This window comes from Papaver somniferum, chromosome 8 (genome assembly GCF_003573695.1).
Source record: "Papaver somniferum cultivar HN1 chromosome 8, ASM357369v1, whole genome shotgun sequence".
NCBI lineage: Eukaryota > Viridiplantae > Streptophyta > Magnoliopsida > Ranunculales > Papaveraceae > Papaver > Papaver somniferum.
Window position 1 is genome coordinate 8,873,225 of NC_039365.1, and position 23,793 is coordinate 8,897,017.

The 23,793-nt window shown below is 33.4% G+C and overlaps 1 protein-coding gene across 1 annotated transcript; it reads right to left on the reverse strand.

Moving 5' to 3' along the window:
• Positions 1-1,174: 1,174 nt before the first annotated feature.
• Positions 1,175-3,424, reverse strand: LOC113306918 (pyruvate decarboxylase 1-like). The gene is made up of 5 exons (XM_026555834.1): positions 2,900-3,424; positions 2,656-2,819; positions 1,916-2,566; positions 1,506-1,812; positions 1,175-1,417 (listed from the first exon to the last, which is right to left on the reverse strand). The coding sequence occupies exons 1-5, from the start codon at positions 3,422-3,424 to the stop codon at positions 1,247-1,249; spliced, it is 1,818 nt and encodes a 605-aa protein (XP_026411619.1). The 3' UTR covers positions 1,175-1,246.
• Between the last annotated feature and the right edge of the window lie 20,369 nt (positions 3,425-23,793).

The window sequence follows — 23,793 nt, forward strand, 5'->3', positions numbered from 1 at the left end:
CTTATATAAACAATATCAATATCAAATCATATTTTTTTATAAACACAATATCAATATCATATTTTCTAAATAAATTTTTATCAAAAAAGAAATATTTCATATAAAAATACAATATGAAATCATACTACTAATACAAACAAATCATACACACAAAAATGGCTTCTCATCTTAAAGGTGCTAAAAAATCAACAATGACCGATGAAATTCGTAAAGCATTGTTCAAGCACAAGAAGAATAATCCAACAACACCAAAAATTCTTTCAATGATAAGAAAAATTAGAGATGAAATTCAATGCGATATTGATTTTAGCAAAAAACAGAAGACAATTAAATCATTTTTTAAAAAGTCTTCGTAAATCATTAAAGTATTGAATGTATATATATAATCCATTATTAATTTATATTTCATACGGGGCACATAGGTAATCAAAAAAGTAGTATCTTATAATTTTAGCGATGTCCTCGACTGGGAACCGGCCAAAAATATTATTTAAAAGAGTTTATTAAATAATCGAGTATTAATTAAAAGAGTTTCTAATCTATACATTTACTAAAGAAGGGTATTTTGTAACGATTGATTGATCAATTCAATTGCATGAATAAGAGCTAAGAGCCTGTATGTGTGCAGCATACCTCAGTAACAAGCAATGAGTTATCATCACCGCCCATTGTTGATGTAGGTACACAACCAATCCAGACTGCTATATTCTCTGCTAACATAAAATTTGATTGAGAGAAATTTGATTGAGTGCTTGCTTTTTTTTTCTTCTTATAAGTAGGTTTTACTTGGGCTAACAGAAATTTCCTAGCACAACGGAACAGCACTCTTTGAGGTTCTTGACCATATCTCTGAGCCCTAGAGACCCTGCATCTCTTACTACAGGATGTTTTTCAAGACTGGCAACGTACTGTTCCAGTGAGATCAGTTGTCTTGTAACTTAGAACGATTTCACCATTTCAGTCTCGAAATATGTACAAATAAAAATTTTGCTGGAGGTAATCGAAAGTAACAAGAACAAGCAAATACTATTAATATTTTATTAAATGAATAATGGATCTCTCCACCAAACAATACTATGAAATCCAGCATTTCGTAACTGAGAGATCAAAACAGACATATAATTAATACCCTATTAAAACTTGATCACCTAAACTTAAATTAGACGTACTGGAATTTATTTTTCTAGACTCGATTGTTCATAAAATTTGACTTCTTAATGGCATCAGCTGTAGGCTCGGAACGTGTTTACTGAGGATTTGGTGGACGACTGTTTGCAGAAGAAACCCTTGAACCCCATTCCAGCAACTCTTTACTTGTATCATCCTTGTGAACTACAATCTCAATGAAACACAAGCAGTCCTTCTTAACTTCAGTCGCAGTCTCAATCGCTTCCACCAGTTCTTCCTCACATTGAACCTGTAGTCATCAAACAGGCATAAAAGTAATTAATAAGTTTATACCCTTACAACACAAGCAAACTATAAAATTTGATATCCCAATATACCTTGGTGGTCCAGCATTTCCCATCACCATTATGAATAGAATCAACTAAGGCAGTGTAATTCCAGTTCTTGATCACATTGTAAGGTCCATCATGGATCTCAACTTCGATGGTGTACCCACCATTATTTATCAGGAAAATGATGGGGTTCTGCTCACACCTCAACATTGTTGATATATCTTGTGCAGTTACTTGGAAGCTTCCATCACCAATACAAGCAATCACTCGCTTATCCTTTGCAGCCTGAGCATATCCAAGTGTTGCACCAACTGACCAACCAATAGACCCATACTGCATTTGGAATTCATACCTACAATAACAACACTTAGATATATATTCTTATGTAAATTCTAAAAACACTATAACAAACAAGAGCAGATAACAAGAATATGATGCTGATGCAAATTTCTCACCCGCACCCTTCGGGTAATTTCAACTTCTGGCAGTTAAACCAGGAATCACCCGTCTCGGCAATCACAGCACTGTCACCTGATAGCATCTTTTGAATGTGTTTGAACAATATATTAACCCTCAATGGCTCTTTTGGGTCACACTGAAGAGGAAGCCCTTCTGGGACATAAATCCTGTGGTAATTCTCATAAGCAGTTGTGTTTCGCTTAAGTTTCTTAGCCAATGCTGGTAAGAAATCCTTCATCAAAACACATCCAAATGCAGGTCCATTAGCAATCACAACACGGTCAGGTTGAACGATAATCGCCTTCTCCTTCTTCAGAAGTAGTGAGTACCCAACAGAGCTATAGTCATTGAAGATTGGTCCTGCAAATATGTAAGCATCAGCTGATTCGACGATTTCAGCACAGAAAGCTGTGCTTACTGCACCCCAGTAAGTCCCAATGAAATGTGGATGAGTCTCCTTCATTAGTCCTTTGGCTGATGGCATCACCGCAACTGGATAACCACAAGCATCAGCCAATTCAAGAAATGCAGTGCAAGCCTTGGAAACCCTTAGTTTTGGACCTGCCACCATCACAGGCTTTACTGCCTTATTCAAGAACTCAGCTGCAGCATCCACTGCTGCTTCCAAACCCAAACTATTACTCAACCTGCAATTAATCCCACAATAAACAAAAACATAAACACCTAGCAAAACCACCCCAAAATTGAAAAACACAAGAAAGTTAGAGATTCCTACTTGGATGCTAAACAGAATGGAACAGGCTCTCGGCTAAACGTGGGATGTGGTATGGCAGACAAGTTGCAACTGACACTGATGTAAACAGGCTTGCTTTCCTTCAAAGCTGTCGAAATCGCAGTATCAATTTGTTCATGTGCATCTTCCAAGTTATTAACAATTGCCTACACAAAAAAACCAGAAACAAAATGATCACCACCAAAATCACAAAACACATAGCAAAAACCAAAGCAAAGATTCATACCTGATAACAAGTGACGGTCCGGAAACAACGAAGCTCTTGACTAAAATCCGGCAACCCAATAGTATGATGCAAGATGCGATTAGTCCCATAATCATTAGAATTAGGACCACCAACAATACAAATGATTGGCAAATTCTCACTGTAAGCACCAGCAATAGCATTTAAAATACTTAAACCACCAACAGTAAAAGTAACAGCACAAGCAGCAACACCACGAGATCTCGCATAACCATCAGCAGCATAACCAGCATTCAGTTCATTACAACAACCAATTAGTTTTAACCCAGGTTCAGCAATAAGATCATCAAGTAACGTTAGATTAAAATCACCAGGCACTGCAAATACATCACTCACACCAACTTGTACTAAACGTCTTGCTAGATGTCTTCCTAACGTTGCTTCAGCTGAACATAACTGTGTTGATGAAGCCGAAGTCTTAAGGGTTGATACTTGATTTGTAGCTAAAGAACCCACGTCTCCATTAGAGGGTTTGGGTGTATCGAGAGAACCAACTTTGAAATCCATTAATGAGAAATGTGGGTTTTGATTTGAGAGGAAGAAGAAAGAAGATGAATTTTTGCGTAAGAAAGACATGCATGGTTGTATTTATTGTGGAATGAGAACGTGTCGGTCTGTTTAACTTGGGAGAAAAGAAAGAAGAAAACAGATCGTCTGTGTACGCCTGTGTCAACACATGTACTTGTTTGAGTCTGACGCGTGCTTTTCCTTAATTAGGAAAGATGATTAATTTTATTTTTAGGGAAATAAGGAAAGAGAATATTTGATATTATTAAAAATAAATGATTAGACGGATTTTCAAGAAGAAGAAGAAAAAATAAAAAAAAAATAAAATAACAATGTTTCTTAAGAGCTTCTTTAACGACCGCTGTGTGCGTTTAGAATGTGGCGCCATAAGCTAGACATCCTTAAATCAATTTATATGTTTAATTATTCCTTAAAGTTAGAGGAAAAAAATTAATCTCCAACTCGCTATATTTTTAGGAACGTTTTTGTTTAGGTGTAAATATCCTTTTCCAACTTAATTTAGGATTTTATTATGGTGAAATATATTTGCAAGAATAAGAGGGAGAACCAAAAAATTATGGTGGAAAGATTCGGTGAAATATATTTAAGAATTAAAAATCATTATTTAATAATATTTTTCTCATAAGGAAGGCAAAATGTACAACCGGTATTTTTCCTAACTCGTTCTAAATAGTGTTTAGCTCCTTTAGACAGGTTAAAATTGTGATCTAAAAAGAAGATCTCCCATATTCGATTTCTAAAGGAAAAGAAGCTGACCTAAATATTTGTATCTTGTTTGGATACTAGAAGCAGAAATCAAAAGTGAAATGAATTAACTTACTTTTTCTAGAAATCATTTTGAAATTCTGTACCCAAACTAATCTCTAATTTTTCTATCTCCGGAAACCAAAAGGCAACCTCTAGAATGATATCTGAACAACTTAATTAAATTGTGGATTTCCTCCATTTGTGGTATAGGGTAGAAGCTAATTAAGACTAAATGACCATTGTCACAGTGGGTCGGCCGATCGAAGAAATCGGCGCGAAAGTATTAGTTTTCCCGATGGCGCAAAGTATCATTTTTCGTGACACGGCGTGAAAGTATCATTTTTCCTGACATAATGTGCTAAGCATCCTTTGTGGTGGTTTGCATAATGGTCATTCATTCAATTTTCGAAAATTGTGCCTAAACTGAAAGTATCGCTTTTTTTAAAATGGAGGGAGTACATCGTTTTATTAGTTGCAATGGAAAATAATGTGATGCATAAACCAAAATATGGCTACATAAGTATTACGTATACTTTGTGGTGGTTTGCATCACAGATATACATTTAATTTTTGAAAATTGTCTCTAAAATGATAAACACTTCTGAATTTTTGATAAAATCTCTAAATTTGATATTGTTGTTTGTACTCATTGCGTAGAGCTTTTTAAGACCATTCCAACGAGATAAAATTTGTAAAATCCAAGGCACGAATTTTTAGATACGTTATATTAAAGTTTGATTGTCAATTATACCCCTAAAAAAATACGACACACGAGTAGTTATAGTAATTGGAACAAAAGGTAGGGACAATTTGGAAATTTCCAGGATATGACACCAAACCACCCAAATCCAATCTTTTTGTGTTAAATTAGAAAAAACAGTCATGCTTCGCATTGAAACAAAGTCATTATATATAGATTCATCCATCGGCCTAATAAAGAAGAGAACTGTAAATTCTAAAAACAATCATTTCTATCTGTTCCTGTAAGAAAACAACCTAATTGTTAGCATCATAATGAGGCACAATCATAAGTTTCCCTAAAGAAATTAGTAGATTTTTTAGGTGCTAAGTCAAAAATGCATGAACAAGTTATTAATTATCAAATTAAAAAAAAAAAGCAACTCAAATTTACCAATGTTATTGTTGGAAATTGGGCATCAAAGGGCGTAACATCAAAAAATAAAGAAGAATGTTATAACAACGACTTCAAGCCCTTGTGATTTTTTCATCAAATATCTCGACCTTCTCCAAATAACTAATGAGTACAGTCGGTCAATGTAATAATGCTTTTAGGATATAATGAAGCCATGACGACAATTTTGATTCAAGAGTTGTACTTCCTTAATCCAACAACAACAAAAAAAATTATTGGATTTTGATGATGCTTAGAAAGAAAAAGAAATCAGAGATTTTGATGTGTTGAAATGGGAGAAAGCCTTCGCAATTTATAGAGGTTTCATGTTTGTTGGAGGTGTCTCTTCATCTCCAATAGACGCCTTCAAAAGACATCTAATAATGGTGTATCATGGAAAAGATACCTTATCGGAACAGACACGTTTATAGAAATTGGGAAAATAGAATTAAGTTTTCAAATTCAAACAAGATACAATATATGAAGATAAAAATACCAAATAACCTGGCTTATAAGTTGTAAGCTGAAAAGACGAGGGTACCCAAATATACCTCAATCTAAAAAAATTCCACATATAAGTCCTTCTCCGAAAGTGATTGTCTATGTACTGAGTCGAGACAATACAACTAATCGGTTCACACTTCGTGTGATCGTCTATGGATACGAGATCGAGCCAATACAACAACGAAGTATGTTTACTTGATAATAGGTTCGGACTTAACCAAACTCTAGGGATTGACTATCAAGTAAAATATGAATTAACGCTTGTGTAATTTACTTTAAATTATAATAGCACAATTATAATTGCGGAAAATAAAAGTAAATGACACAACAAGACTTTGTTAACGAGGAAACCGCAAATGAAGAAAAACCTCGGTACCTAGTCCAGATTGAATACTCTCAGAATTAAGCCGCTATACAAAATATAAATCAACTTCATATAGTTGAGACCAAGCAACTAAACCTATAGTTCACTTAGTTTATTCAGTATTTATGCGTCTCCAACTTGCAGTAAGTCACGCACTTGGAAAAATTCCCTTGGTTCGTATTCCAAACAGTAAAGGAACAACAAATCTGTTCGGTAACAACTCTTTTCAAACAACGTGATATGAGTTTGACAAAGGCTCTTCCGTTTAACCAATAAACTCCTTATTTAGGTCCTTAGATCTATCTCTCAACAATCATCGAAGTAATTGTTAGACTATGCAATCAATACTATTAATCACAAAGAAGTGTATTGATGTCAATCTACTCAACTAATCAATCCAATATATCACAAAGATAAAACGATTATAGTTGTATCCCTTTCCAGCCGAAACAAGTATTGTGCACACCAAATATTATGAACCCAAAAAATATTCTTGTCTTCGAATCTTCTTTGATCTTCAATCAGCACCTGCACACAATCAACTTGTATTTCTTGTGATCAATCACACACAGAACGGAGTCTATTAATGTTGGATTATCACAAGACGTATTTAGATCTACAAACAGTCTAAAGATACCCGTCAAAACTTTGATCTAGTTTGAGTGAATCTTATATCAGAAGAGAATATTCTCAAGCATAAACAAACTAGGTGCAATCAAAGTTCAACCACCTTTAGTCAACCAAATCAATCGAAAACTAAAATAAACTGCAATTATCTAGTTTCCTACCAACGGTACAAATAGAGATTCTCAATGCCAAAGAATTCTTTAAACCGAGCGGCCGTAAGAGATTTCTCCTAATTAGGGTACTCTCCTCTCTAATAGGCGGCTCCATCGGTAACAACATAACTGAGGTAGTTTTGCTGGCTCCGAGGATTAGTTTGCTAGAGATGCAAACTTCAATATTTATAGACAAGGAAGTTTGGACACCAAGGAATTTCCAAAACCGAATACTCTTAAAGATATGCAATAAAAACAAAATCGGTTTTCATAACTCCTGGAAATGCACTGTCCAAATATTGACCGAAATCCCAATAGAAAAATCTATAATCAGTGAATGCACATTACTAATTATTATTTTCTAAATATATGCATTTAATTGCTGGAAATTATATAGCTTATAAAAACTAAGAAACCTTAATTAAAATATTCTCAATTTATTTCGGTCCTGGGATTCTCCTTTAGATATTAAGGAATATCTTTGAGCAACTAATGATAAGAGTTAATGCACATGTTCAAAGTATGTCGACATCTTTACTTTGCAAGTCTTTTTTCATACTTACAATCTTGAAACCGATTTGTCACACTTCCAAACGAATTTAGAATTGGTTCATCTGACTTCCAAGAACTATGTGATTGATTATCCTATCAAATCACCAATGATGGGTTTCACGGTTCTACAAAAACAAGTTTCGATTCTACCTCCATGTGAATATCGTGCATAGTCACGCTAGTTACCAAAACTCGGTTGACTAGGTACTAGGATCGGCTCCCCACATACTTATGGTAACTACCTGTATTTGGTGCACATGTCCATAGGATCGGTTCCCCCATCTTCTAAGAACTTGTTGCACATGTTCATAGGATCGTTTCCTCCATCTATTAAAAACGTGTTGCACCTCTTACAAGGATCGATTCCCCTCTTTCAAATTTGTTGCACCTTTTACTAGGATCGGTTCCCCCATCACCAAATAAAAGTTGATGTTTACAAGGCATCGATCATACTATCTTGAGTGAGTACTTAAGATCGGTTTCACTAATAAAAGTCATACCAATACATAAATTAGGCCTTGTGAATAGTTTTACCATGGTACATAAACAAGTTTATGAACGGTTATACTAAACACACATATTGGTAATTTAAAATATATTTGCAATGAATAACAATACCAATAAACCTAGAGATTTCCCTTTCGATCCACAAAACAGGTTTGTGAACTTTCTTCCTTTAAAAGAATGTAAAACATTGTTTCCTAAGATGAAATCTTCACTCATACCCATACACAATCACAGTAGCATTCATACGATTATGTCGATGTCTTATATACAAAGTTTAATGGTTAAGCAATAAACCTCGTATTGTATTCCTTAATATTATGTCTAACTAGAGTATCATACACAGCTTCACAGTTATGTTTTCAATATGCACGACTTAAAAGGGACGTTAGGGAATGAAATATTTCAAGTCAAATATTACTAACCTCAAGAGGAAGGATGATGTTGTCGTTATAGCTCCATACTTCTTCACAATCTTCAAGTCTTCATTTAATACTTATAAGTCTCATATCCTAATACTTTCAAGATAACCTACACGAAGTTGACTCTAGTATAATCAATCAACTCTTTTAAATGAGTTTTGATTCACTAAAATATGACAACCAAACTTGACATACCGACGCTTAGTGGGTTCAATCGAGCTATGCTCTAACATAAGAAACTTTGTTACTTCTTCAAAATACTGCGATCCATAGTAAAAAATAAAATTTGGATAAGTTAGAATAGATAAAGAATAAACGAGACTTGTCCTTACGAAGATAAATCTGCGACTGTAATTGTTTCTCATAAGTGGTGATTGTGATTGGGCGTCGAATTTCGTGCATCTAAACACCAAAATTTACTTATTGTATCACTAATGTTTCATTAATCTTTTACGATAAATTTTCTACAATTTCATATTAAAAATGATAAACTAATTATTTTATTGGAAATTATAATATATATAGTATATTCATACTAACTAATACTTAGATTGGTTAAACATTATAGAAGTGGAAAGTAGTGTTGATCTTGGTGGCGTTAACGGAAAACGTTATGGCATGATTGGAAATGCTGGTGTAAGATGTTTCGGTAACAATAGTATTAGTGGGTGGTGTTGTGGTGGTGGCAAGTATTAATGAGGAGTTGTTCAGGGACTAATTTTGCGTAGTCTCACATATTTTTAAATTAAATGGTATAACTTTAATTTTATTTGACTATAATGGATAACAGAGTCCATTGTTGTTCGTTAATTGAGTTATGAGCTAGATAATCATGGTTTCATTATTTTTATGCAACAAATAATGTTACATTTCTAAGGTCGATGTTGTAGAATGTGCGGGAGTTTTAAAGAATCGGAGATACATATTATGTAAGTAGAATGGGTTTTTATTTCAAATAATTTCACATACGTGTGACACGTAATGTTGTCTATTCTGGGTTTTAATATTCTTGGACTATTCAGAAAAGGAACAAAATCAACAAGAATCTGGACATTATTGATACCTACACAATTATTCTTGGAACGAATGAGTTTGCGCGATGTAATTTTTGTTGGAATCTTTCAACAATGAATAACCCGTTAGATATAAAAGACTGAATGAAAATTAACTCTACTACAAACAACTTGACGAGGACAGAATCACAGGTTCAACAAGTTATCCTTAACAAATTAGTTCGCGGGTATACTCGAGATGAGTAAGCTAAACCCCTCACGGCGAAGATATGTCCAGGATAATACTGCCCGATATAGCTCGTGTTGGCACAACGCAAGCTACCCACTCTTGAACTTAGCAACATGGATTGGATGAAAAACACGCCTCGCAAAACAAAGAAGATGAAGAAAAGAGGACAGAGCTAAGATGCACTTCATTTTTAATTTTTACTATGAAAACTTTTAGTATTCATAAATAAAAAAAAAAAACCCTTTAGGGTTTCAGATTTCTTGTAAATCAAGTTTTTTCTTCTTGTAAAACAATTAAACGCGTAAAAGGAATTTTCCCAAAATAAAACTCTTAAGAAAATATTTTGGAATTAATTTCTTACAAAAAAAACTTGGTGCATGGTTTGCGCGCATATGCATGAGTCGAAACATGTATATTTCAGCCATATTTTGATCCACCCAATCCACCCTCGTTTGTCAATATATCCATAAGAAAATGGTTATATAGTGGAACTCCTTCTCTAAAGAGAAATTCATTCACTCAAATAAACGAGTGAGCATCCATAGAATCCTTGAGTCCTAAGATCAAACCCCACCAACAACAAAAACATTTTAAGTGAAAACTCATTTTTTGCAACAATCCCCCACATGAATTAAATCTCGACAAAAAGATGAAAAATCAGAATACGGAAAATACCATTTAGGAAAAGGTGTCCATGAGGTCTTGAACCCTTGCTTAGTGAGAAGTTACCGAAACTACTTGCTAGAAACAATGAACGCGATGTATTGAACTTCTAGTGTTACTCCAATTTGCGATAACAACCACGCATGATATCCTCCAGTTGTTGCTAAGTTCGTGCCGTTTTGTCCAATTTGGCCCTGGGCATATCCTTTTTCTCAGAATGCTCTAGAAAATCGACTTTATTAATTCTTATAGGAAGCAGACCCACTTCCTCATTCATATATGTGAGTTCCATCAAGAGTGTTTACTGCTACACCCCACTTCAATCTTAAACTGAAACTATAGAACTCATTGAGTCTTATTTAAAAGTCATCATCCACATGCAGTCACACTATTACATCTACACCGTAAGTAAGGGACATATAATGAAATTCTCTGATAGTGTTTCCTTTGCCCACCACAAATTAGTTGTCTCATTCAAAACCTTGATTTTGTGATCTCCAATCAGCAAGGTTGAGTATCCTTCATGGAAATTTTAATTATTGAGCCTAAACCCCATCCCCCCCGATGAATTACTAACTATCTCTTTGGACAAACCTTTCGTCAAAGGGTCCACGATATTCTCCTTTGACCTTATCCAATCAATGGAAATAATGCCTCTTGAGATTATTCTTTCAGACAATTGTGTTTTCTACGTATATGTATGGACTTCCCATTATAAATGTTATTTTTAGCTCTCGATATAGCATCTTGGCTCTCACAGTGTATAGATATAGCTGGCACAGGCCTATTCTAGAGAGGAATGTCTTCTAAAAAGCATCTTAGACATTCGGCCTCCTCTCCTGCTTTATCTAATGCAATACTCCGATTCCATAGTGGATCGAGCTATACATGTCTGTTTGGAACTCTTCCAAGAAACAGACACACCAACTAGAGTAAATACATATCCACACGTAGACTTAGACTCCTCTGAGTCTGTTATCCAGTTTGTGTCACAAAATCCCTCAAGGATGGAAGGATACCATTTGTAACTCAAATACAATTTCATTGCGTACTTCAAGTATCACAACACTCTAATAAGTGCATCCCAATGCATCTGCCCCGAATTACAAGTATATATGCTTAACCTACTCACAGCATAAGAAATGTCTGGTCTCATACAGTTCATCAAAAACAACGGACTTTTTATGACTCTCGATTATTCAAGTTGATTAACTCTATCACCCTTATTATTCTTGAGAGTACAAAAAGAATCATATGGAGTACAAGAAGGTTTACAGTTAAACTGATTAAATTTCCAAAGTATAAATTCAACATAATGACATTAACTCAAAATATATCCATTAGAAGTTCTTTTAATCTTCATCCCTAATATTACATCAACGGGGCCTAAGTCTTCCATGTCAAAGTTCTCATTTAGCAACTTATTAGTGGAATCGATAACATCCATGTTTGTACCTAGTATAAGCATATCATCAACAAGAACACAATCACACTGACATCCTTGAAAATTTTAGTATAAACACACTTCTCAGATTCATTAATTCTAAAACCACTAGAAATCATCACATGATCAAATTTATCATGTCACTGTTTAGGTGCTTGTTTCGATCCATACAAAGATTTAATCAGTTTACAAACTTTATTCTCACAACATTTAACTACAAAGACCTCGAGTTGTTTCACATAAATTTCATCATTTAATTCACCATTAAGAAACGCTATCTTTACATCCATTTGATGTATCTCTATGTTATAGACACAAGTTATAGAAATTAACATCCTAATGGAGTTAATTCTAGTCAATGGTGAATAGGTGTCAAACAACTATATATCTTCTCTCTATTTGTAGCCTTTAGCTACCAACCAATCCTTGTATTTTTCAACATTTCAATTTATCTTACGTTTCTTATTGAAGATCCATTTAAAACCTATGGCCTTAGACCATGGAGGTAAATCTGCAAGCTCTCGGATGGAATCCATTTCACTACTCGAAGCTTCTTTCCACTATGGAGCTTCAGGATAATTCATGGCTTCTTTATAAGTATGTGGATCAGACTCAACTAGGTATTTATTGCAACCAGTATAGGTTTTCTCAGTTCTAACCCTTTTACCTCTTCTAGGCTCTATTTCTGGTGCATCTTCCTCTAAAGGTAAAGACTGACTAGTTTACGACTGATCTAAGGGATCATATAAACATCTCTTTATAGAATCACGTTTCGTAGGAAAACCATTCTCAAAAAACTCAGCGTGTTTAGACTTCATAATTGTATTCAACCATATGTCAGAAATTTTAGAACTCGTAACCATAAACCTATAAGCACTAGTATGCTCGGAATACCCTATGAAAACACAATCAACACTTTTGGGTCCTATCTTAGTTCTCTTACGAGGAGGGATGGTCACCTTTTCCAAGCAACCCCACACTTTGAAGTAAGCATAAGATGGTTTTCTACCTTTCCATAACTCATATGGAGTTTTATCTGATCCTTTAAAGAGTACTCTATTCAGGATGTAATTGGATGAGAAGATAGCCTCCCCCACAAATTCGAAGGTAATACCAAACTAATAAACATGTCATTCATCATTTCCTGAAGGGTACGATTATTACGTTCAACTACACCATTGGATTCAAGTGAACAAGGGGTTGTAGTTTCATGTACTATGCCATTTTCTTTACAGAAATATTCTACAGGAATTTCATATTCACCACCACGGTCAGACCTAACAATTTTTAATGGTAGCATTTAATTGGTTTTCAACTTCACGTTTATATATTTTAGAGGATTCTAAGGCGTCATCCTTCCCTCTAAGTAAATAAACATGGAAGTACCTCGTATAATCACCCATAAAAGTAACAAACCATTTATTACCACCTCTTATTTGAACTTCCTTCATATCAACTAGGTCTAAATGGATTAATTCTAAAGGTTTATAGTTTCTCTGGACATTCTTACTGAATGATTTCTTAGCATGCTTATATTCTACTCAAATCTCACACTTATGATTTTTTTCTAAAGTGAATTTGGGTATGCAGACTACGCTAGCCAATTTATGCATCGATTTATAGTTTATTTGACCAAGTATACCATGCCAAACATTAAATGACACACACATGTAAGCATAAGCATCATTAATTTCACTTCAGGACAGGTTACATTAAGTTTATATAAACCCTCAGTCTTATAACCCTGACCCACATAATCTTTTCCCTTAATTACTACAACTTTTCCATACTCAATTTGTAACTTTAAAACCCTTATCATCTAAAACAGAGCAAGAAACAAGATTTTTGCAGATGTATGGAACATGAAGAACTTCATTCAATGTGAGAGTCTTGTTAAATGTGACATTCAGACCGACCTTTCCCTTTCCCGTATCCCCTGATGCAGATGAGTTACTCATATATAGTTTCTCTCCTTCTCCTACCTTCTGATAGGAGGTGAACAGGTCCTACACATGATCCTTATTAGTCATGCCCCTTGAAGATGACACATTCTTGTTTTTGGTGCACAACATCTATTCCACTTGACTCTTCTTTCCCAATTCAATCATGTTGATCTCGGATGTGTCATATCTTAGCTTTCTCTTGTACTCCGTCCAAGAATATGGTAACTTCTCAATTACCACGGATACTTGAAATCTCTCATGAATGACCATACTTTCAGCGAGAATCTCGTTCATGATTTTCTAAAGTTCAAGGAATTGATCAACAACATGATTATGATTCGTCATCTTTAAATCCATAAACTTTGCTACCAGAAATTTCTTGCTTACTGCAGTCTCATCTTGGTACTTTGCTTCTAATGAAGTCCACAAATCATAAGCGTTCAATTTATCTTTAGCATTGAAAAAATAATACGTCGCATCTTCCAAACCGTTCATGATATGATTTTTATCCATATAGTTACCCCTTGTATAATACGCTTTATCATCATCATTGTTATCTTCTTTATTCATCGAAACATCAAGAGGACCTTGCAACACTGCATCAAGATCATGATTGCTCAGGAAAAACAACATCTTGGATTCCATCTCTTGAAATCCTTTATGTTAAACTTCTATGGTATTTTAACGTCGATCTTTGTTGCCATTGTTGCGCGGATGATAATGTTATAAATTGTTGGAATCTTGCAACAATGAACAGCTCGTTAGATATAAAAGAATAGACGAAAATTATACCACAAACAACTTGACAAGGGAAGAATCACAGGTTCAACAAGTTGTCCTAAACACATTAGTTCGCGGGTATAATCGAGATGAGTAATGCTAAACCCCTTACAGAGAAGATGTGTCCAGGATAATACTGCCCGATATAGCTCGTGTTGGCACAACTCAAGCTACCCACTCTTTAACTTAGCAACAGGGATTGGATGAAAAACACGTCGCATAAAACGAAGAATATGAAGAAAAGAAGACAGAACTAAGGTGCACTTCATGTGTAATTTTAACTATGAAAACCTTTAGTATTTATATAAGAAAATTTAATATCTAGGGTTTCGGATTTCTTGTAAATCAAGTTTTTGTGTCTTGTAAAAAAATTAAACGCGTAAAAGGAATTTTCCCAAAATAAAACTCTTAATAAAATATTTTTGGAATTAATTTCTTAAAGAAAATCTTGCAAAAATAAATTATATTAGACACGGGACTTGGTGCATGGTTTACACACATATGCATGGGTCGAAACATGTATATTTGGCCACCCCATCCACCCTCGTGTGTAAATATATCCATAAGAAAATGGTTATATAGTGGAGCTTCTTCTATATTATATCCAATGTGCGGCTAAAGAGAGATTCATTCACTCAAAGAAATGAGTGAGCATCTATAAAACCCCTAAGTCCTAAGATCAAAACACACCAAGACCAAAAACATTTTAAGTGAAAACTCAGTTTCCTCCAACAATTTTGTTATAGCTTACATAGTTCAATGTTTGGTTTTGAGAGTTCGTTTGAATAAGGGGGGGTGCATAAGGACGGTAACATTTCAAATCTTTGCAAACAATAAAGCCGATCAAATACAGTCTTTTTCAGGTAAAGGCCATTTCAAAATTGAATCTGATATAATTTCATGGCTAGCTTGAGGATACAACTCGAGCAGGGAGGTGCATTATTTGGGAGAATGTCAAGGTGTTAAACATACAAAAGTGTATCATATATGAATACATGAGAAAAGACTTGTCGAGTGAAGAGTGGATATACCTATAGGTTTTTCCTTGATTTGTGTAATGATAAGAGGGATAAACTCGACAGTTAACAAGTATTAGATTTAATATCCAAACTTCATAAAATGCATAACCAGATAAAAAATTTATGTATGTGCCATTACACGAGTTAAGCTTTGGTAAAGATATAAAAAGGAACTTGAGATTTTTTGATACCTTATGTACATACTTAATCTGCAATTATACATTTGAGAAATCCTGCAGAGAATATTTTATTTTTCACACAACGTAAAAATATTACTTTTTATTTTTTGAGTTTACATGTTGGGACAAAAAGAGCATAGAATAAATTTTTTTTTTAATGCGTGTGAATTGAGAAGATTATGTGCGCTTTGTAAGCATATTTTAGACCGAACTAAAAAAAATACTAAGTTTTCCTAATTAATGAGTGTGATTTTTTCTCTCCTAGGATCACATTTTTCTCTCCCCTAAAAAAAATAATTTTATAAATAAAAGATGACTAGGATCGATTCACATATATTAAATTTGACATCCTCTAACCAAAACTACATCATGTCATCTACACATTGGATTAAGAAGTTAGGGTTGGAAAATGATTTTAAGGAAAATGAAAGTGCATCCTACAATGATTTAAAAAAAATTCTTCACATACATTCCGTTGGAGAAAGTCTAAGTGAATATATTAGCTCTGATAAGTAATTTACAATGATTTATGCTCTTTATTTGAAAAACTAATTTCGAATAGGTTAGCTTGTATAAGAAGGAACCTTTGATTGTTCTAACTGATGTTGATAAAGATTTGCATTTAGGATGTTATTTGTTCAATAAGGCCATGGGGAAGAAAAATCTATAAGGAAGTTTCAAGCAACAAGGAAATTGAAGTGAAAAGAGTTACAACTGTCAAATTTTTATGAAGTTCAAGAGTTTGTCATCAATAGTAGAAGACCGAAGACGAAGACTGAGAAGATGAAGAAGACGAGCCGAAGGAAGGAAGATGTTTCTATTGTATGTTGTGTGAGTGGTGCTTTCGTCACTGCCGATCAGATGTGAAGGTGGTAAGTACTCTCATCCTCGCAATAGTGGCTGATTTCCTTTCTTAGAGATCATCAAAAAAAGTCTTTTATTTCCCACGATCTTGTGGGGTCTCCAGAAATAATTCGTAAGGTTTCCTTCCCGCCATTCAACGTGTGTAGGATTTCTCTCTTCATTCCTACCTTCACACATGTGAGACCCATAAAAAAGCCGTCTTATTGAGTGCAATTATCATAAAATCCTTTTAAGTGAGGCAGAAGTCGAGGAGAAATGCTTATTGATCGCTCTCAACACGCTTTCTCTCATTATGGTGTGGTTATTTGTCACACAACATTTAAGAATGATAATATTTTCTTTGATATTTCTAACTTCTTATTACTAGCATGCAGAAACTCTATGTCCTCATAGCTCTTTATCAAAGCAGTATGAAATCTGTGAAATGTATATGTTTGCAAACCCTTTACATCTTAGTTTTGGAATGAGGTAGGTTCATAGATCCGGCTTGCTTACCCCTATCATCTAACTTTCGCGAATTTCCAAGGTTAGGAAACCCTTGAGCCTTGACTTTGCGAACTACCAAAAGGTTTGCAAACTTGTCCAGTTCCAGTATTAGCAGATGTACATGAACTGTTGTACATGACTATGTTCGCTTTTGCTACAACTCTGATAGACAATTCTATTGTATATGAGTAATATTGAACATTTTATGTTCTTGTAAGTTAAAAGGTGACTTAGCCACTATGAACCATTAATGTGTATGGTTCCAGAATCCTAGACCATAATGCATATTCTTCTGTGTAATTTCAAGGTAAATATCTCATATACTTACATGAATTCCTAATAAATATTTTATCTAAAATGAGAAAGTATTTTACTGAATTCCAATCAACTTGAATGCAAAGATACCTGGAACCTTAAAAATCTATAAATAAAGAGATTGTTGCAACATGATTTATATTTATAATCGCTGGCACTCTTGTGTCACAGTTACTAAGATAGAGTTGTCCTATATAACTTAGGTTCTTTATACAACTTTTATCTAGGTTACGACTTTGAAGACTTCACTTAGGGATTCATGAATCTCATTCAAGTACCATCTTTTACTTGATAGTTCTTGAATTCGAATATTGTTTTTATTCATCTTTTAGGTTTTCATAATATTAGATCAAGAAAGATATAAAAAAGTTCTCTCCTTCTCGGACTTTGTGATTCCTCAAGATAGATATCTAAACTCTTTTTTTATTTGTTTGGATTATTCTTAAGAGGTGGTTAATAGACCCTTATTCTCATCTAACTGAGTGTAAGTGTTCCAAATTCGTGAGGTTTGCTGGACTTTGTCTATTGAAAACAGATTTCTAAACTTAGATTGAAACATATCATAAGGAAATCAAACATGCTTGTCTGTTAGAGGAAGATTTGTATCACAAGTATTCACTGAAATTGAAGTAACTCTTAGGATATGACGTCAACTAAAGGAATCAAGTTCTTAGGATATTACGAGGTTCAAGAGATGTATGGAACACGAATGTAGTTGAATTGCTTAGAGGCTTAATTCGGTGTCAATTGCATTCATATCCAAACATTGATAGTAGGCTTGTATTGTAGGTGTTTAATACAATAAGGTGTTCAAAGCTCGACGAGGTCCCTGGGTTTTCTGCAGATGCAGTTTTCCTGGTTACAAAATTCTTGTATCTGTGCTTTTTACTCTTCCATATTAAAATTTATTCTTTTGATTATCAAAAAGTACTACGCAGGTTCATACTCATACCAAACGAAAAAATTGGCGGTATACATGGTACTTCTGCTTTTCACTAAGGATATATATATTGTCTAATTGTCATATTTACCTCAAGGAAACCACATAAACCATCGATACTTGACAGACCCAAAATAATAATATATTATGATTGCAACGTAAATAAGTCAAAGATCCAAACATGTTTTAAAATCATAATTTATAACAATATTATGAGTTCAATTTTTTTTATTTTTTTTATGATTATCCTTTATTGTTATTGAAGGTAATAATTTTCTTTTCTTATAAGTACATTGAATATATTAGATAATTATATAATTTTTTTCTTCGACGTGCAATATAACCGGTAAGACTTTTCTAAAACATAAAATACATAAACATAAAGTTATATAATAACTTATTTATATAAAAATAAATAAATAATAAAAAAAATAGATAAACATAAGTTTATATGATATCTTATTTTTCCTAAAATTGTTGATTATTTCCCGATTGATTAAAGTTAAATATAGAATACGCAATTGAAGTAGATGAAACAAATTAAAGAATACAAATTCCACTACTAAAAAGGGAGGGTACCAAGTACACCACCAACTATTTTGTCCGGCAACCTGTATGGACGTAACCTATTACAATTTCAAGTCGATCTAATTAAATTAAAGATCCTTAACAATATGTATATAGAGTTTTTCCCTTTCTCTTCCACAATCAATATGCTTAGACTAAGAAGTTCGTGCAATTGATTGCATAGAAGAGTTCTTATACAATCTCACAAATCAATATCTGAGATCAATTTAGTTGTATCCAAATCAAGAGAATTTGAATTCTAACGAGTTATGAAACTTGCAATCTGTCTTGTGTTATTTTTGCATAAAAGGTTAAACTATATAGATTGAATACATATTGTTTGTGTTATTCTTACATAAAGATAAAAATATATAATGAAGAAAAGAATATACACAAGATACCAGAAGTTTTGTTAGCGGAAAAATTGCACCTGCTGAAAAACCCTGGGAACTCGTTCAATTTTGAACACCAAATTGTATTAAGCCGCTACAGACACTAACCTAATATCATACTTTGGACTGGAATGTGATTGAGATGAATTAACCCTCCAAGAAATTCAATTGCAGTCCTGCTTCTTGAACCTCGCAAAACTTTACTACGTAATTGATATCCTTAGATGACGTCCTTTACAATCTTAGAGTTGCTTCAACCTAAGTGGATACTTTTGATTCCAATTGTCCTCTAACATATAAACTATTTAATTTCCGTTTTGATCTTTGTATCTAGGTTTTTAAACCTTTTGGAAATAAACAAAGTCTACCAAACCTCATGAACCCGGAAAACTTACATTTAATTAGCTGAGAAGCCTGGATTACTGACCACCTATCAATATAAATATAAGAAAATTAAAGAAGAAGAGTTTTAGATATATATATCTTTAGGAATCAAAGATCATGAGACTAAGTAATCTTGTGATTACTATATATCTCGTTCCTGATTTAATATTGATGAGAACCTCAACTATCAATAAGAACAAGATCATGATATACAAACTATCAGGTAAAAGATAGTCGGGCCTAACTTCACGAATCTCTAAGTAAAGTGTTTAAGTCGTAATCTTAATTATGTTTCTTATAGGAAACCTTGGTTAATAGAGGACGACTAGCAAGAAATTGGGACACAGAAATTTCTAGGAAGGAGAAGGCATGTCGCATGAGTCTCACTGTTTATTTTATTTTTTCAAAGCTTTAAGTATTTTTGATATCAAGACAAGATAACTTGGGATTCAAGAAAACACTTTCCCAGTTTAAATGAAATTTTTATTAGGAATTCATGTAAGCATGTAAGAAGTTTTCCTTGAAATTACAAATAAGAATATACATTATGGTCCAGGTTTATGGAACCGTGTACAATAATAGTTTGTCGAAAATATACCTTATGAACTTACAAGCATAAATTGTATTAATGAACGTTCAAGACTTAACCCATGAATCACAATCACAGAGTGATTTGGTGAAAAATATTGTCTCAGAAGTGTCAATGAGAGTTTTAGAAATGTCACATATTCTTGAAAGTAGTTTACCAACATATGCTTAGTTCAATACGGGGTAGGTATATGTATGGGTATGCATACCTATACACCATTCAGTGAAATCATGTTGTTGGCTTACATGTACCGTTTATGTGTACCATTAGATATTTACGAACTCAAATCCTTGGGATAATCGTACTGGGTGTGTGTCCTTCGGTACATTCACGAACTCAGAACCTTAGTGTATGTGTATGTGTATCCTTACTCGTTATGAAACTCAGACCACTAAGGTAGGCGTACCTACTGTGTGTATATAATTTCGGTAAGTTATGAAAACTCTCTTTTATTGATTCGAAACATTCCCAATCGCTATGTATAATAAATATATTCCTAGGGAAATTTCCAAATGAAAAACTTGAAACAAAAATATTTCATGAACAATAAATTGTTTTTAACCAAGATTGTTAAGGATCTATGGAAATCCATTGCTTGAATCGTATTTCGAGAGATTTATCAAGACAAGCTTGACTCGACATTTTTATTTGCAATAATAAATATTCCAAAATCATATGAGATAGTCTCATAAGAAAGAATGGTAAACGTCTTGAGTAAATAGGATGGTTCAGTATTCATATACCTCTTTGTCGATGAAGTTCTTCAAATGTATTCCTTTGACATTCAGTCTTCGGTATTCGAGGGTTATTCAATATCATCTGACACCCAACTACCATACTCAAATCCTTGTCAGAGATTTGACTTTAGTGAACTGGAAACCAAGACATAATTTTATGCAACTAACATTGAAAACAAGCTTGAGATATAAAACTTGCGAGTTTGACTGAGTAGTGCTCTAACACAATTTCAATATATTGGCACATTATGATCATGAAACCTTGGGGTACATACTATATGATCCGAAACTAAGGAGTGGTTTTCATTGAGAAACATGTTTCTTTAGGGGAGGTCTATTCAGTTTTAATTTTTGAGATTTATATTATAAGTTTCTGGGCGTGAAAGCTAAATGAATTGAAATATTCATGTTTGGTCCAATAAGATATCGTTGAAGTTTGAAATAAATAGGAAGAAGGTTTGTCTAAAAGATCTGCGGTATAAGTAGGAACACATTTTCAAGTACCACATATGAGTTATTGGGAATGCGGGTTTGTTATACCCCATGTGGTATCTTAGTATTCAAGAATCAATAAATTCGACTTCGTATTGATCACGAAATTTCGGATGGAGTACCCCTATTATAGGACCCGCATTAAGCTTTTGGTCTTTCAATGATTCCTAGTGACAAATGTCAGGTGTAATTCTTGAATAATATGTGTGAGTCATCTATAGAGAGGCCAAAGTTGGCAAATTAAAACCGTGGACCGTGAAAAAATTGTGAACTTAACAAATAATCCCTCCATTTTTATTTATTTTTTAGTCTTCTCTGAATTTTTTAGTACATTGAGAAAACCATTAAACTTTACTAGACTACCCTTAATTATTCACCCATTTTATTTTTATAAAAAACTTAATTTTAAAATCTACGCCGTCCGTCTCTTTATCAGTCCTCTTAAACACATTTACTTCCTGATTATACAAATATTCTTTAAAATTTTGAAATGGATATTCGTGTAAAAAATTGATGTCTTGCTAAATATCTTCTTAATGTTTCTTCAGCTTAACATAATTGTGTTGATGACGTTGAAGTCGTAATTGTTGATACATGATTTGTATCTAAAGAACCCACCTCTCTACTAGCATGTTTCGGTGTATCAAGAGTACCAACTTTGAAATCCTTTAATGAGAAAATGGGGTTTTGATCGAAGAGGAAGAAGATAAATGGATGAATTTGTGTGTAAGAAAGAAATATGGGGGTATTCACTGTGGAATGAAAGAATGTTTGGAATATCGGTCCGTTAACTTGGGAGAAAATGACGGAAAAAAATAAGAAAACTGCAAATCATATGTATGTACACTTTTGCCAATCCAATACATGTTTAAGTCTGACACATGTTTTACTTGATTAAGAAAGATGGTTCATTTCATTATGAGGGAGTATATTATAAATAAATGAATAAAGGGAATTTAGTTTTATCAAATAAAATGCCTTCCAAACCATGGAATGTGGCAAAATCATGAAGTTATGAAATAGTATATGGCGAGGTTTTGCATGTAATACCTTGGCTTCCACACCAATTACTTTACTAATTTGGAATACACATGCATGGTGGTATTTATGGTGGAATGAGAGAATGTTGGAAATGTCGATCTGAACTTGGGAGAAAAGAAACCGTGTGTATACACCTGGGAGAAAGGAAATCGTGTGTATACGCCTGTGCCAAGCCAGTATGTCACATGTTTTTTCTTAATTAGGAAATATGAATAATTTCATTATTAGTGAAATATGGAAACAAAGATATTTGATATATTAAAAATAAATAAATAAATAAATAAACATATTTGATATATTTTATCGATTCATATAGTAATCCATATAGTATGCCTTCAAAAAGAAAAAGAAAAACGTATCAAAGCTTACAAAAAAAATCGAATCATAGGATATTTTCTAATGCTTCAAAAAAAAATCTACTACTTCTTAAAAGTTTCTCTAGCGGTGATTGTGTGTTTTAAAATAAAAAAAAGGTTTAATTTTTCCTTAAAATTAAAGGAAAAAGTTGATCTCCAACTGGCTATTTTTTTATCAACTTCTTTGTTTAGGTGTAAATTTTATTTTCAAACTTAATTTAAAATTTTATTAGATTTGGTGAAATGTATTTGCAAGAAAAAGAGAGAGAGGGAAAAAGTTATGGGGAAAGATTTGATGAAATAAATTTTACAATTAAAAATTACTTATTTAATGAGATTTTTGTTATAGGAAAGCAAAATGCGATACGAGGAGAGACCAACTCGTATTTGACTCACTAATTATTGCCAATATTTTCGGTCTAAATAGCGCTTAGCCACACAAACTCTTCAGGCAGGTTAAAAATGTCATCTGAAAAAAAAATCTCCTCCCATGTACGAGTTATAAAAGGATGAAACTGACCCTCAATATTTGTATCTTGTTTGGATACCAAAAGCAGAAGTTAGAAGCAAAATGAGTTAACTTATTTTTCTAGAAGTCTTTTTGAAATTATGTGCGCAAACTAATTTCTGATTTTTCTGCTTCTGAAAGTCAAAAAGTAACGATTTTTTTTTATGGGATCGTTTTTAGATGGGGCATGGGGGATAAATCAGATGTTGGCATGTGTTTTTTCAATTAATTGTTTCTAACAAATTTTGTTTCCAAAAACAGAAAGGAAGTGTATTTTTGGACAAGATATTGGTTATCTTAATTGAATATATTTTATCTTCTTTATTTTTGGAAACAAAATTTGTTGAAATAATAAATATGAAAGACACATATCAAAATGTGTTTTGTCCTCCATACCCCCATC